General features: G+C 36.7%; 1 protein-coding gene across 4 annotated transcripts in view; it reads right to left on the reverse strand.

Annotated features, from left to right (window-relative positions):
- kcnip1a (Kv channel interacting protein 1 a) overlaps nt 1–17,500 on the reverse strand; it is a 62,102-nt gene that overhangs the window by 15,470 nt on the left and 29,132 nt on the right. For 2 of the 4 annotated variants that reach the window (XM_079892108.1, XM_079892109.1), the window contains exon 1: nt 11,146–11,431. The exons of the other annotated variants lie outside the window; for them this stretch is intronic. In XM_079892108.1, the coding sequence (XP_079748234.1) occupies nt 11,146–11,203 (58 nt within the window). In that variant the 5' untranslated portion in view covers nt 11,204–11,431. Of the gene's footprint in view, nt 1–11,145; nt 11,432–17,500 lie in introns of those variants that run through there. 4 annotated transcript variants of the gene reach the window in all.

Consider the following 17,500-nt stretch of genomic DNA (forward strand, 5'->3'; position numbering starts at 1 on the left):
ATACCCAATAATGCATTGTGAGAGTTGTGCGTCACATTAAAGGGTTAGTTCAGCCAAAAATGAAGATTCTGTCAGTAATTACTCATGTTGTTCAACCCCGTCAGACTTTCGTTCATCTTCAGAACACAAATTAAGATATTTCTGATGAAATCTGAGAGCTGTCTCACTCCTCCATAGGCTTCTAGGTAATCGAGATCTGCCATCCCAGAAAAGTTAGTAAAGACATCGTTAAAATAGTCCAAGTGACTACAGTGGCTCAACCTCAAGTTTATCAAGTGACGAGAATACTTTTTGTGTGCAAAACAAACACAAAAATAACGACTTTATTCAACTCTTCATTTTCTTCTGTTTCTCTGAGTGAGTTGACGTAGTGTAACAGCGCAGCGCTTCTGGGTTGTACGTCAGAACGGAGGCTCGCTATTGGCCAGCATCACACGCATCACATGACCAGCGTCGGCCAATAGTGAGCCTCCGTTCTGACGTACAACCCAGAAGCGCTGCGCTGTTACACTACGTCAACAGCTGAGGAGAATGACATGGAAGAGAAGAGATAGTTGAATAAAGTCGTTATTTTTGTGTTTGTTTTGCGCACAAAAAGTATTCTCGTCGCTTGATAAACTTAAGGTTGAGCCACTGTAGTCACTTGGACTATTTTAACGATGTCTTTACTAACTTTTCTGGGATGGCAGATCTCGATTACCTAGAAGCCTATGGAGGAGTGAGACAGCTCTCAGATTTCATCAGAAATATCTTTATTTGTGTTCTGAAGATGAACGAAAGTCTGACGGGGTTGGAACAACATGAGGGAGAGTAATTACTGACAGAATTTTAATTTTTGGGTGAACTAACCCTTTAATTCCCGCGTCTCACAGCTGAATCATCCATTCATCCATTTTCCCGGTGTCCAAAATCGCCCCCTACACCCTCATTCACTATGATTAAGGAGTGCATAAAAAACGAGTGTGTGAATTCAGACACTGAGTGAGCCGGAAGTAATGCCGCTTTTGCCTCGTTTGTGCTGTTTAATAATCATTGAGTAGTAATGAAAAGATTTATCTTGAACCCTGTCATGGAAACTATGTATAAACCTTGATTAAACAATTCAATAATCAATTAAAAAGGTATTTACACCTGTATGATATTACGCTGTAGCCACATTGGACCAGCGGTTTGGATCTCTTACAAGCAATGTAAATATTATATTCACTTAGTATAAACTGCGTGTACATATACATATTTATTAGGGGTGTAACAATATATCGTGTCACAATATTTCGCAATACAAAAATGCATCAATATGTATCGTGGATAGTGACAATATATATTGTGTATAATTCAACCAAAATAAAAATTACTGTGTTTTCAGAGTTTTAGTGTCAGTACTACATTAAATTACTAAATGTTGAATATAATGTGTAATAATGCAATGGGGGGATATTTGTGGGTCCTGATAATGCCAAATGTCTGATGTTACCAGTAAAAAGTGGCCGACATTATTTTAAATATATCTAGTCAGTGACAGAGATCAAGCATATTCGTCTAAAATAACTCTGTGTTTTCATCTTCAGAGTGACTCTGTTGTCCTGTGAATTGGGTTTCCAGCATCAAGTCCAAAGCCTATTCATTAACACACAAACTGTAATATCAAATTTAGCATTTTAATCAACAGTCCATTTTTGTTAACCTTATTTAATCACAAGTCTTGGTGTATCGCAATAATATATTATCGTGATAATGTAAGTTCAGTATCGTGATATGTATCGAATCATGACATGAGGGTATTGTTACACCCCTAATAAATATTGTTTGTCTACTACTTTTTACTGTTGTTTCATGAAGGAACCGTTTCATTTTTATTCCATGCGATGTGCTAAAAATGACAATAAAGCTGACTGTTTCATTTAAAACTATAGACACATCGAGAGTATTAAAATAACTCTCTCTGACACTCAGCAACACAGAAAGAGCGACTGCTGCAGTTCTCCATCAGTGTCTAAAGCACACGCACTAGCGGAGGAAGAGAGAGAGAGGAGAATATAACGCAAAAACACGAGCGCTCGACCAGACCTTGATATCTAGAGAGTTCGGTGGCCTGTAGAGATGTGCACAAGAACGAATGACGGTGAATGATTGTTTATGCACAATATTTAGTCAATGTTTTACATAAATCATCCACTTTCAGGCTGTGAAGATCAAGTGGAAATAGATAATGCTGATAATCTCAGATTATCCAAGAACAAGCAGAATTAATCAGCCCATCTGATATGTGCAAACACTTTCTTACAATGTTTATAACAGAGATTTAATGTTCCAGAAGGGTGATTCAACAAACAACAAGAAACTGAGAGAGAGCGAATGAATGGTGTGTGTGTGTGTGTGTGTGTGTGTGTGTGTGTGTTGGGGTTATAAAGACGTAACTGCAGGCAGTGTGGGTGAATTCAAGACATCTGAAATATTCACTAGAGGAAAACCCACAGCCACAGGTCTACAAAACACACACACACACACACACAAAACATTCAGAATAATCTCTAAAACTATATATTCAATTTTCATACTAAATATTTTCATAGTTTCATATTGCCATAAGGTTGATCTAAATTTTGTAAATCTGGTGCTCTTTGGTAGTCTAGCTATCACCAGACCAAGCTCAATCTATTAAGACTGAACATTAGTCTGGGGAGTCCGCTCTGTATTTTCTACTGCACAAGAGGCGTGAGTTCAAATGACTCTAGTCTGTACGCAAGTGGATAGTCCTTCAACCAATCAGACCAACGATCCGGGAGACTTTTTTTTTCCGGTTCCTTGACACTGTTGCCTTTGGCTTGCTCAGTTGGGGATATTTAATTGAATTAATCAATCAACAATACTATTGATCAGCATTACCAAACGTGGACGTTTTCCACTAGAAACAAACATTGATGTATTATTTTAATTTAATACTGTGAAGCTGCTTTGATACAATCTGTATTGTGAAAAGCGCTATATAAATAAACTTGACTTGACGTACTTTGCAGAGTGGCGCGAAAACTCAAGGCAGGAAACGTGTAACCAAACGTGTTAACGATCAGCGGTTTGCAGAAGCAGCGATGGAATCAAGCGATTTTTGCAGGTTATGCAAAAAAAAAAACATGAAAGATAGTGGTATTTACACCCACTCGAGCGATTTGTTTGCTAAAAAAAAAGCCATTGAGCATCGTCGAGCGGTTAAAAGGAATTGGACGGTGCCGTAACGGCTCTGGAATTGGATTGGATTAAACCCGCCAATAGTACGCCAGGTGGATAAGCCAGTTTGTGATTGGTTCCCGCAGATCAGGCTGTGTTTACTCAGTTTAGCTCTTTGGTCATTTTTGACCGAAAATTATTAATAATATTTGTTTTTTTTACTTCATCGGAATTGTACGAAACTTGGTAAAGGTTTGGTACTTGCTATGTGAATTCAAAAAATCATGGATATGCTTCTAAAAAGTTAATTGTTCCTGAAAATAAAGTGTCACGTGTTGTTCGCAGTCAAAAAATGAGCGCATTAGAAATGAATGGGAGACGAATTTCATCTAGTGGAAGCGTTTGGTACTGCAGCCAAACTAACTCTGACTGAAAGCTCATTTTTTGAGTTAACAACCTCAGATTTGGACTGGAGCACAACTTGTTTAGATTTATGGCTTTGATTTCCCTCATGGTTTTAGAGTAAAATGTGTTTTGAAACAAATATTTCATAGTAGTATTTTTGTGCATTTTTCATGAATGTAAAATTCTAAAACTTTTTTAAGTTCACTTTTCCCCCAGTAATAATCTGAAGTGTTTTCTTTAAAACAAGACCAAATTTAAGTCTGTGCTCCAAAGCACTTTAAGATTTACCACAGTTTAAGTTGGAAATGGAAATTTCATTTTCATTTTCATGCTCAAAAAGTGAATAAATGGATTATAACTACTGCATAAACATAATTTAGCACCATCAAATACAAAATATTAAATAAAAAACAATACAGAACTAAAATATGGTACATTAATTTAATTGAAATGATAAAAATCTGTCAATTTTGACTGCCACATGAGCAACACCGTAGGGTGAAGTGATCTTACTGTGAAGACAAGTTTATCAATTTATACATATTCAATCAAAAGTGATCAGCTATTCTGAAGAAGCTTCTGTCAGATCAATATCTCACTCTCTGCTTCCCGTCTGAGCCGATCACGGCACACATCAATCACATCTAATGATTTCAATTCTGCACATACTGCTGCGGTTTAATCTTTTCCCGTCCTGAATTTAATCTACAAAGTACATCTCAAAATTATTCATTGCTATCATGGGATCCAACAAAAGTAATTAGTTTTCATCAAGCAAACAGTGAAAGGGTGATTAATTTCACACTTATTGTCTATAAGCTGTTCTGTTCACGGCGCCTACAAAATTATTTAAATACAGCATGAAAAAATAATTTAGCGAATTCATTAAAATCAAAATTGCTTTCTGCCTCATTTCAAACTGATGAGCTCTTTCACAACTCTGCAAATCATGTATCATCTATAATTCTGAGTTTCCCTGCTTATAATAACGACTTTGTTTGGTCATTCATGTCTTTGAAACTCGTGATTGTGATATTTCTCACTCCACTTGAAGTCTCACTTGAAGTCAGACAATTTTTAAGAGCAATATCCTCTCATTTTTGTCTGCGATACACATCAGATGGTCCATTACCAGTTGTGTTGGAGTGGAACTAAACAGGAAGTGACATCACATCATTCTCATTTGGTAAACGGAGTAAGATGCAAACCTAAAGCTCAAGAACAAAGATCCCAGACTCATTCATTTACAGGCCTAGACTGCAGATTTCACGCAAATGAACAAGAACAAGAGAGCGAGAATGAAAGAGTGAGAACTTAATAGGGCGTATCGAGTTTAATTTATGGATCACTGTACAGTTGATTTCATATTCCTCATGCTTTGCCCCATTTTGCTAATTTTTACTGCACTGAAGCAGCATATTATTAACAAAATCAATGTGTGACTTCAGCTCTAACGATCAAATTTTGATTTGATTGTTTGTTTTTTAACGCCATGCCAACTTTGGCTGTTTTCATGGTGAAAACTATACTTGAGTAATAGAAATATTTAAAAAAATTATGTAATTCATTTAGTAAAGAGCACCTCAGTTGTGGAATATTATACCAATTGAAATAAGAAAACCGTCCTTCCTACAACATCTTTCCTCGCTGATAAAGGCTTGGCTCTTGAACCGTCAGAAACATGAACAATTTTCATTCATTTACTGCATTCAATTGAAAATATTAGTACTTGTTTTAATCTGCTGCTAAATTTTTCCATGTCTAATGCCTGCTATCAAAGGTCTTTCCTTTCTTTTCTTGTTTTTTAAAATTCTGTCTGTACTTATGTATGTAAATTTGAATGTTTTTATGGTCCTTCTAACATCTGGACAAAGGGTGGGCGACATGCCGGTAGACACGATTAACCGATAAAGATTTTGAACTTTTGCCTCTATCCTGGTTACTCTAACACAGTGTCCTAACCAGACGCGATGCGACTGCGAGAGGCGTCAAAATCAATCAAAACCCACAGCCAATCAGAACAGCATGTGGGTGGAGTCAGCCAATCAGAACAGCGTGTGGGCGAAGTCAGCCAATCAGAACAACGTGTGGGCGGAGTCAGCCAATCAGAACAGTGTGTGGGCGGAGTCAGCCAACCAGAACAATGTGTGGGCGGAGTCAGCCAATCAGAACAATGTGTGGGCGGACTCAGCCAATCAGAACAGCGTGTGGGCGGAGTCTCGCAGCACCAGAGAGTAATCTTGACGACACTCACAAGAAAATGGAAAAGTAGCTACATAATCAAATTCACAAATATTACACCATTTAAACATCATTCAAATACATAGGCTATGGAGTTATTAAAACAATCTTTGTCAAAGAATAGCCTACACTTGTTTGTTCACAGTTTGAACGTTCTTGTTTCCATTTGTTTAATTTCAAGATCTGAGTTGAATTATCCATTGTTGCTTTTACAGCTACAAAGCTGGAGCACTAAATGATATTCAAAGTCACATTACACTAGCCTGGAAATCCAGACCTAAATCTGAAAGATTAATGGTCTGGCATCGACTAATGAAAATCGGCCAGCTCGAGGGGCGGCGCCAAGCATGCATTTGAAAATCTCACTGCACGCAATTGGATAACACTACGACCAATCACAACAATAAGCCCAATACGCTTAGCTACCAGCGGAGCTAACTGGTAGATTAGACTCTTACCGTATCCGGTCGGCAAAACAGCAAAAACGTCCTTCTTGCAAAGGATCGATTCGAGCGGCGTCTTCTGTTCCTCTTTTAGATAAAAAGCCAAGTCTAACTCGTTCATTGTAGCGGCCAAAGCCGTTTCAAACAACTGTTGTTCATCCATAGCCATCTCGCAATGTTTACTAATGACTCGACGCCACAGCGCTGTCGTCATCTCGCCTCTGGCCCGCCTATATCAGATAACCCGCTGTGATTGGTGCAGCTCGGATACAAGGGCATATTTAATGAGCATCATTACTCGACGCCAGAGTAACTCGCTGAGCAAATTCAACTTGTGATCTTGTGAGAACTCTGGATTTCCAAGGTAACATTACACGCTTTTAACATTAAATAAAGCACATACACAGTACCTGAGATTATCATTGCCACACTTTGTGTTTGTTGTTCCAGCGCGACGTCGCAGAAAAATAGAAACCGTTTCTAAAATAGAATCGTCGCGTGTCGCGGCTGGTTAGGACAAAAACTCTGATTAACATGGAAAAGAGCCTTTTATCGTGCGTCGCAGGTAGGGTTGGGCATCGAGAACCGGTTCCAACTGGGAACCGTTTAAAAAATAACGATACCATTGGAATCGTTTCGAAAATTTGTTTTCGATTCCGATCATCGGTTCCAAACGCGCAAGTTTGAATTTCCGGAAGTGCTTGCCGCGCCCGCTTGTTCTGTTGCAGCAATGGAGCACGGTAAGCGGCGCTCAATAGTGTGGCTTTATTTCACCTTAAAAAAGCCTGGGTCGGCAGAGTGCAACACATGTGACAAACGTATTTCTTGCACGGGCGGGTGCACTACAAATATGACTAAACACCTACGCCTGCATGGTGTACAAAATTAAGTGTAGCGTTTTTGACATGCTGCGCGGTCCACTGTCTCGTCCTCCTCGGGCAACCCTGCGCGACCAACGTTAGTAACGTTGCCAGGAGTGCAAAATAATTCATCTGTAATGTTTGTTATTTTGAATAGAAATCATCACTCATAAAGCAGTCATTCACGTCTTCTCCGGTTTATTTGTGTTCACATACAGTATCCGCCAGGGCTCTTAATCCAATGGTGCGCATATTTGGAGAAATAATGATTTATCATCACATGTTTGTAAAATATTTCGTCATACAGAATAACATTACTATTCATTTTCCACTGCATTATGCGATCTGAAGAGCTCGAACAGCGAACACATCGAGCTCTGTCTCTGCTCTTCCTGATTCGCGTCAGTTTATGATATCAGCGCTCTCTCATTCGCTGTAGGCTACAGCTGTTAATCATCTCACGTAGACCAACGCAATTTGAGGTATTTTCATATGAATAGAGAATATTTATAGTAAACTTGCTAAGCAAGGTAGCTATTAGCTGCATATAAAATGCTAAATATAACATATTTCACCATCTTTTTTGAAACTATTTTAAACCACGACCGGAATATGGTGTTTTAAAGTGAGCTTTTATACATTGAGTTAGTTTATACATGTCCAGAGAGTCCAGACCAGGTTGCAAGTTCTGCATATATAAATCTGTTTTTTGGTTTGGTGCAGAGGCATTCCTAATTTTCTCCCACATGGGCTGCAGCTCCCAAAATTAAAACTAAATCAAATTTTCCTCTGTGAAATGAGCCTGTGACAGGTTTTGACTCCACCCCTCAAAGAATCGGAATCGAGAATCGAAAAGAACCGAAATCGAAATGAAGAATCGGAATCGGAATCAGAATCGTTCAAATCAAAACGATGCCCAACCCTAGTCGCAGGACACGGTGTTACTTGACGTTGCTGTGCATTCACAAAAGCTTTACATGCGTTTTTAAGCATTGCAGTTTAAAAACAAGTTATTTTATACCATTAAGGGTGTTTTCACACCTGAAAGTCCGCACCAAGGTCCGAACCAAAGTTCATGTTTTGATACATTGTATACATTCGGGTTAGTTTTGGTTTGGTTTCACATTGCAATTATGCGAGCGCACTAAAGAACTTTACATGACGTACTCGCGTCCTGTCGTCATCATCTATATGGGTTGCATCTTGACATTGATTGGTTTGTAAACAGACGTGCGTCTGACATCAGTGTGTTGTCAATTCGCCGGGTAACTTTGACAAGAATGAATGAACAGACGCATATCGCTGCCACTATACTTCATTATTATGGCATTACTCCCTGCAGCACCAACTATACTCGAGGATAGTTCACATTCACCAAATGAACGTCCTCGTTGTGCGAACATTTTATCGTCGCCGGCAGGACGCAGGACAAATATGTGTGTGTGCGCGTGCGAAGAAACGCTGTGGGCAGGACTGACAGATCTGCACATAAATATTCTTCTTCAGTTGTTTAGGCTACGCGGGAACCACCGGAACTTCCTGTAAATGGTCTGAAAGTCCAAACCATACTGAAAATGCTTTCACACTAGAAACGAACCAAACCTTTGCTCAGTTTGATCCGGACCGAGACTAACTCTTTTCGTCAGACCAAATTTCGTCTGTTTGGTCTGCACCGTGGTCCGGGGGATGTTTCACACCTGTGATTTTGATTCGGACCCAAACTGAAAAGTCTGAAAATCCGGACCAAACAAGGTAGGCGTGAAAGGGCCCTTAAATGCAATAAGCAGCGAAAGAGAACTCATTTTGCTAAATGCGTGCACTGTTTCTGAGAGACTGTTTCTGAACGCTGTCTGAGAGACGAGCTCACGTGAAGCCGCTGCTCATAGAGCGTGCGAGTACTTAACTGAGCGCTTTTTGCCGCGTAATTGGGCTTGAACGAGCTTATACACATACTTGCATGTCAAAATGCCCGTCTTTGCAAGTATTCTCGTAAACACAGTAGAGCTGTGCAATTAATTGAATTTCGATTTCGATTTTGGCTCCCAACGATCACCAAAATAGCACAATCGAGTAAAAACGATTATTTTGCCATGTTCTGTTTTGTAAGAACGCTCTAATTTTGTCTTGTGTTCTGAATGACGCGCGCACGCCAGTTATTTTAATTTATAAAGTTTTAAATATGTATATTTTTACGACAAAACCGCACGGATTACCCTCAGAAGGCCTTCGTTTATCCCCCTGGAGCCGGATGGATTACTTTTGTGAAGGATGGATGCATGCACTTTTTTGGGACTTGAAGGAGGTGGACCCCATAACTTCTGAAAGATCTAAGACATTTTCTAAAATAACTGAAAATGTGTTCGTCTGAAAAATGATTGACATATGCATCTCGAACGGCTTGAGGGGGAGTAAATCATGGGTTTAATATCATTTTTGGCCGAACTATCCCTTTAAAGTGACAGCAGCCTAATAAACCTGCTTCAGTCTGTGTGCTTATTAAAGTTAATAAAACAAAAATAGACTAAATCACTCACTGCTCTTGACTGACTAACTTTTGTCGCTTTAATAAGAATCAGTATTTAATTCAAACATATTTTTACATTTGATTATTCAGTTTCTGTTGTTAAATAAACCTAATGTAGGCCTTCCTGAAACCCTAAACCCAGTAAAACACTGATGTTCACTTTCAGAAAGTGTAGGGATGCTTTCTTCTCACAAAACGAATGTGAAACATGGATGTTGGAACACATCATTTTCAGTTTCTAAATATATGTACATATAGTTTACATTTATTTTAAACACTTAAAGCAATATCGGATCACATATCGAATATAGCATTATTTAACGCACGTTTCTTCAATATTGTGCAGCCCTAATATCATATTAAAACTATATTCTTTAGAAAATCTGAAAGGAATATCTCACTTAAAAATGAAAATTCGGTCATAATTTACTCTCCCTCAAGTTGTTTCAAACCTGTATGAATTTCTTTCTTCTGCTGAACACAAAAGAAGATATGTTGAAGAATGTCTGTAACCAAACAGTTGATTGGACCCCATTGACTTCCATAGCATTTTCTTCCTACATTGGAAGTGAAAAGAGCAACTGTTTGGAGTCACATTATAATATCTTAAGATATTATAATAAGAAAGAAATTCATACAGGTTTGGAACAACAACTTGAGGGTGAGTAGCCTAAACGATGACAGCATTTTAATTTTTAAGTGAACTATTCCTTTAATGTGTATCTTCCGCTCAGATCACTGTGTTTGCGCTAACACTGAAGACAGCCAAAACAACAGGTGCTGATGTCTCGATGTCTCTCTCTCTCTCTCTCTCTCTCTCTCTCTCTCTCTCTCTCTCTCTCTCTCTCTCTCTCTCTCTCTCTATTCTGTCTTGCATGTTCTCGGACATGAGCGATGGGTCGGGACCCTTCAGACGTGCACACAAAAACACATCAATTTGCCATCGCCCCGTTACCATGACAACAGTGCTTCCAAGGTAACAGGCGGGAACGGAGCGGGTGTGCGAGTAGAGTTTCAAACACATATGCATACATGACCCGACATCAAAACACACACACACACACACGCGCGCGCGCGCACACGCATCAGGCACGCTCTCTGCTCTTCTGCAAGCTGTTAACTCGCTCCACATTAAAAACACTACGCAGCTTCATGAATCATGAGTCACGTAATGCGTGCGTATTTCAGCGTTTACTTTATTAAAGAGCAGAATCACTGGCGTCAGTCAAACGGCACTTGTTGCACAGCCCAGAGAGGATGTGTGTGAGTCATCTAATTACTGAAAACACACACACACACGCATGCAACTCAAGGATGCACATACATACAAACACACACATGCATGCATGCTATTCAAGGATGCACATACAAACACACACATTCAGGCATGTTATTGAAGGATGCACACGCAGTCTGAGTCTGGTATATGTGAAGTTCTCGGTCTACCTGTCTGTGTGCGTGCGAGACAGACAGACAGACAGACAGACAGAGTGAGTTCTCGTCTTACCTCTCGATGGTCGTCGCTGTCTCGTCTGTAAGCTCAATGTACCGACAACCGCCCCCATGTTGTAACAGTCGTAAGTGCGTGTGTGTGTGTGTGTCCGTCACGTGCGTTTTTATCAGTCGTTCGCTGTGTTTCTCTGTCCAAACATCATCCCGTCTTCAATGAATCTAATCTATCGCTCCTGCCTCAAACTGCTCCTCTCTGCCTCGGTTCACCCCTCCCTCCACAAACCCTCGTTCTCGCTCTCTCTCGCTCCTTCTCACATACGCACTTGTTCATCTTTACTCTCCATCTCACCAAAACATGTCTGGATCATTTTTTTTTTTACCCCCTACATTTATGTGTGCGTAAGAAATTATATTTTGAATGAAAAAAAATAACTTTGGGACAATTAAGATTTGTTGCAATGAGGTTTGTAAATATTTTTTGTTTGACATTTTAATGACAATAAAGCCCCTAAATGTTTTTTTTTTTAAATCACAAAACAAATAAAGCTTTTTTTTTACATTCTAATGACAACTAAGCACCATCCCATATATATATATATATATATGTGTGTGTGTGTGTGTGTGTTATAATTATATTTATAATAATAAAAAAAAAAAAAAAAAAAAAATTATATATATATATATATATATATATATATATATATATATATATATATAATAAATAAATAAATATATATATATATATATATATATATATATATATATATAATTTTATATATATTTTATAAATTTATGATGGCTTAAACTCATGAATTACAATAAAGAGGAATCAATATTGAAAATTACAAAATAAAGAAATGTCTGGGTAAATGTTTGCCCCCTAAAATGAACCATAAATTAAACTGTTTAGGACAATTAAGATTTAAAAAAAAAAAAAAAAAAAAAAAAAATTATATATATATATATATATATATATATATATATATATATATATATATATATATATATATATTTACATTTTAAATTTTAATGACAATTGTAAATAAAAATAAATATATACGTTATAATAGTGTTTCTAGTTTTAAAAATAATTAAATGTTTTTTATTGTAATTTAAAAATATATAGGCCTATATTTATACATAATGGAAGAAATTTCTGAAGACTTCAACTAATGAATTACAATAATGTGAATCAATATTGAAAATTACAAAACAAAAAACTTAAATCTTAATGGGCCAAAAAAAAAAAACTTTATTAATTAATTTTTTTATGCAATTCTTTATCAGTTCTTTTTTACTTGATTTTGTGAGATTTACCAACTCACATCAAGTCAGATTTAAAAGGTCGACAACATTGACATGCTGCCTTGAATCATTCTTTAAGCCAAAAATCGAAGACAGCAATGCATAAATACTTAATGTGCAATCCCAGAATGCACTGCAACATTAATGAAAAGTTTCACCCAAGATTGGTGGACAACCTGAGAGAAATATACTGTACATTTTGTTCAATACCAAAAAGTACCCAAAAATAGGTGCGAGTGACGTCTTCTGTTGCTGCCTAACATGCTTTATACGTAGACAGTTAAAGCGTAAAGAGATAAAGTGCATGTTTTCTGATCAATCGTGAGGAAACATCTGCCAAGAACGTCAATGTAAGAGCGCCTAAATGACACCCTCCTGCTGATTCATTAGCATTCCAATGACTTGAAATCACACCGTCGTTAATTATTAATGAACAGTCATGATATGAATCATCATAAAATGAAACCACAGGATTAATTAAGATTATAAGCATATAACATGTAAGGTCTTCTTCAGATAAAACGTCTGAACCCAAGCAGGATGGTGATGTGGATGTGTTCAAAATACTGTCAATCAATGCATACGGTTTCATATACGGTTATGAAATATGAGTATGCAGTATATAGTGCACATGCAGTGACCCTAGATGTATGTTTCCTAAAACTCACTCTTAATAATGAAGGTTCTTCATTGGCATCGATGGTTTCTTTCCATCACAGAATCTTTCCATTCCACAAAAGGTTCTTTATAGTGGAAAACATGATTATTAAAATGTTCTTCACACTAGACCTGTCGCAATAATCAATATATCAACTTATCGCACGATATATATGCACAATCATATTTGGTGACAATATATCGCAGATTATGTTTACATGATAAAACATCGACAGGTGAAAAAAGGCGTCTTTGGGGCGTTATAGTGTTATCTTGACAACTACAGTCAGTTTGAAAGAATAAGTCCAAATGCACTTCATTTCATTTCAAAGCCGCAATCCAATGTTCTGGTGCAAATATATATGGAAGCATATGGGTAGCAATATTCAATTTGAAATGTAACATGAAAAATGACAATGCAATATGTAAAATGGCAATGCATTTCCATATTTAAATTTACATTTAGATTGTATGCATTTTCAATTTGCACATTGAATTTTGCTACATTCATTGTGGGACATTTAATGAAAATGCAAATCGCAAGCGTCTTAACTGTGAGCGTAAATGCAATTAACATTTAAATGATCATTTTGCATGTTAAAACATATCTAATAATTTCTGTAATACATTTTCATTTATTTTGAAACTTATAAAGCGTTAAAATATGTATTCAATTTACATATTAAAACTATGAAATGGCAAATGTGAATTATATAATACTTTCATTTTGCACCAAATGTTGCACAAATGTAATGGAAAATGTAAATTTAAATATGGAAATGCATTGCCATGTTACAATCTGCATTGTCATTTTGCATATTACATTTCAAATTGAATATTGCTACCCATATGCTTCCATAAATATCAACATCACAGCGGAACATGGTGCACACTAAAAATGGTTTTATCAACAGATATGGTTTGTTCATATGAACATCTGACTGCTAAGTAGGGTTTGTGTTTTTCAGCAATAGTGTGAACTCTTACTTTACTGAGAAAAGAAACAGAGAAAAATATGTACATGCAAAATCTTCATAAATGCCATTTGTGCATTTGCAAATGTTTTTTTTTTTCTTGTTACTTCTTTTCAGAAAGTGTTTATTTACTATTTATTCAAGTTTTTTTAGTTAGGATATATATTTTTTTTACTCTTAATTTCCATGATCTAAAGAATTAAAAGGTTGTTTGTTCATTTGAAAGTGTGTATAGGGCTACTTGCATTATTATGCTGTAGTATTTTGATTATATTCAGTGGCACACACTGTAAATAACACTGAAAGTCACTAAACGAAATGAGTACATTTAACTTATTTAAAAAAAAAAAAAGTTAATTCAACTTAATAAAAAATGTGATATTAAACACAAAAACTGCAATACATTAAGTAGAACTTGAACTGGATAAGTTATGAATAACCTATTTGTTATTTTAGCTCTAAATTAATGGAATGAACTTAAAATATTCACGTTACATATACTCAAAATGATTGACTAAACCAACACTAAATTATGAGTGATTATGACTCAATATATGTAAGTTCAAAATACTCATATATATTTGTTTTTAAACTTAAATGGTTTGAAGCAATCAGTTTCCTCAATCAGTTTGAGTTGAGTTAACTTGGGTTTTACAGTGCATAAAATGGTCTTAAAATGGCAATAATATTGTTTATCGCAGCTATTTCTGGGACAATATATCGCACAACAAAAAGTAGTTATTGTGACAGACTTACTTCACACTAATACAATTATTTTTTCTTTTAATACCTGAAAGGTTCTTTAGGGAACCAAAAATGGTTCTTTAGGCATCACTGGGAAAACTCCTACTGGAACTTTATTTTTAAGAGTGAAGAAGATTGAACTCACTTGAGACGAGCTCAAGAGTTATCGCTCAAGAGACTTACACAATTATGAGATATGATTCCAGTGGATCATTTATGTAAGGGATAATACAGTAAAATAAGCCCTGATAAGGTGATCCACTAAGCATGAAGAGGTTTATCTTAATGTTATGATTGCATATAATCCCACTCATTACTGATACTTGGTTGCACAACTTGTTCTGCCCAGTTGGGTTTGTGTGTGTTGATGAGACATGGATCAAGAGGCTGACAAAAACTGCGACATTTTGCACCTTTTATGACAAACACAAGCGGCAAGAGTCTGGCAATTAGAGAAAAGCAAGGCCCTGTTTACACCTGGTATTAAAATGTGCTTTGGTCGATCGGATCACAAGTGGACGGCACTAAATACAGGTGTAAACGGGGTCTAAACGCACTCGACCGGTGTTTGTAACAGTAGTGTAAACGCTCATGTGGTCGAACAGCCTGATTTCACAATCGATTTTAATTTTAAAAAGATTTTAAAACTCCTGTAGTCTGAGCCCGGCTTAAGAGACGAAATCTCCCACGACATTTTAGGAGATTTCATGTTTCGCTTAGTCCCTTTGTGTTGGATTTGCTGTTTTCCATGTTCGTGGGGTAAGTATATTCGAACTGTATGTTTACGGCTTTTTTCTTTTAATTGCGGGTGCCGATGTTTCAACGTTCCAATCAACATACACTTACATCCCTTTCAATTTGAACGAATCTTTAATATGACTCGGGACTACCAAGTTGTCTCAGAGAGTGATTCGTTCATTTTGTGTTGACCGCGCATGCGCAGCATCCTAAAGGTTCTGTACAGGGAACAGAAATGATTAGTTCATCTCTCGAGTCTTCGGGTTCAGGTCCGAGTCTTTCGTTCTTCCTGTCAGTCCCATAGAGGCTGTCGGTACCGGAAAGAGAAATGATTAGTTCATCTCTCGAGTCTCGACTCGAAACGTGAACTAATCAATTCTGTATCCGATACTACAGACTACATAGCTCAGTTTATAGGGATGTCACGGGATGAACGAACGGCTCAGATCGGGAGGTGAGGTAAACTAACAGACTGCATAGCCTGAAGACCAAGATAAACTAATTAATCGTTTCTGTTTCTCATAATTTTGCCTTTTCCTTGCATTGCAATTTTTTATTCTAAATGCGATCAACATTTGATGTGTTTGGGGAATTTGGCTATTTACATGTAACATTTTAAATACATTCTACTGAAATGAACAAAATGACTCGAAAAAAGATTCATTCATTTTGATGAACGAGATTCAAAGATCCGAGTCAGTAAAATGATCCGAACCATTTTAAAGGGTTGGTACAATACCCTTTTCACAAGATGTAAAATAAGTCTCTGATGTCCTCAGAGTGTGTGTGTGAAGTTTTAGCTCAAAATATTTTTATTTTTATATAGCATGTTAAAATTGTGACTTTTTGAGGGTGAGCAAAAAACGAACGGTTTTGTGTCTGTCCCTTTAAATGCAAATGAGCTGCTGCTCCCGGCACAGAGGGCGGAGCTTCAACAGCTTGTGTCCTTTTACCTCACACACACATGCACTGACAATTTAAAAAACTTTTATCCTTTTATGTTCAAACCGGAGTCAGACAATGATGGAGAGACTCAAGAAGAAGTGACATCATGTAGAAGCAACAGGACATTTCTGAATGGTTAGTTGATGAATTTATGAAGCTGATGTGTAGTTATCTTCTAGTCATTGATTAGCATATTCTGTCTTGATAATCTTTAAATCGTGTTCAGGGGGCAGGGTTTATGTAAATTCTAGGGTTGGTGATGTCACTAACCCGGGAGGAATGTGGTGTAGTCTCTACCAGCCGTTTGTTGTAGTCCTTAAAAAGCGATTTCTGTAAAAGCAAATATCTCCCTTTGCTTTGAACTTTGAGCATTGTAACTTTGCAGATGTTGTTTATGCTCAAACAGCAACATTACACACTAACTAAAGTTAGAAAAGTCAAATCATAATCAACCACCCCTTTAAATCATTCACACGTATCCAAATGAAGAGCAAACACACAAGGGTGTGTTTTAATCCAACCAAACATGCAAAAACCCTAGGCGTCGCTATAACTAACATCGTTCCCAGTTCCTGCGCTGTCGAACACGCCAAAAATATTTATAATAACTATGAAAACGTTCCTCCGGTGTGAAAGCCCATTTAGACAACTACTTTTCTGGATGATTGGTCTATAGAAAATGTTTTATTTGTGCAAGCTTTACTACATTAAATAAAATAAAATGTAAATAAATCAAACAAATAAATGTATTCATGTATTAAATTAAAATAATGAATTTATTAAAATACATTAAAGTAAATAAAATAATTAAATACAATTTAAATTGAATAAATTAAAATTAATATTCATTAAAATAAATAAAATAATTTAGATGCAATATTTTAATTTAAAGAAAAAGAAAGAATCTGGTGTCATACGAGAAACATGAAATCTGTTGTCTGGAATAAAAAGGCACATAATAAGCTTATTTAATAATTAAAAACGTCATAAAGCTCTAAATAATGTGGATTGTAAGAATGTTAATAACTGAGATGGATGGATGGATGG

The sequence above is a fragment of the Squalius cephalus genome (assembly GCF_949319135.1).
Source record: "Squalius cephalus genome assembly, chromosome: 14".
Classification (NCBI taxonomy): Eukaryota; Metazoa; Chordata; class Actinopteri; order Cypriniformes; family Leuciscidae; genus Squalius; species Squalius cephalus.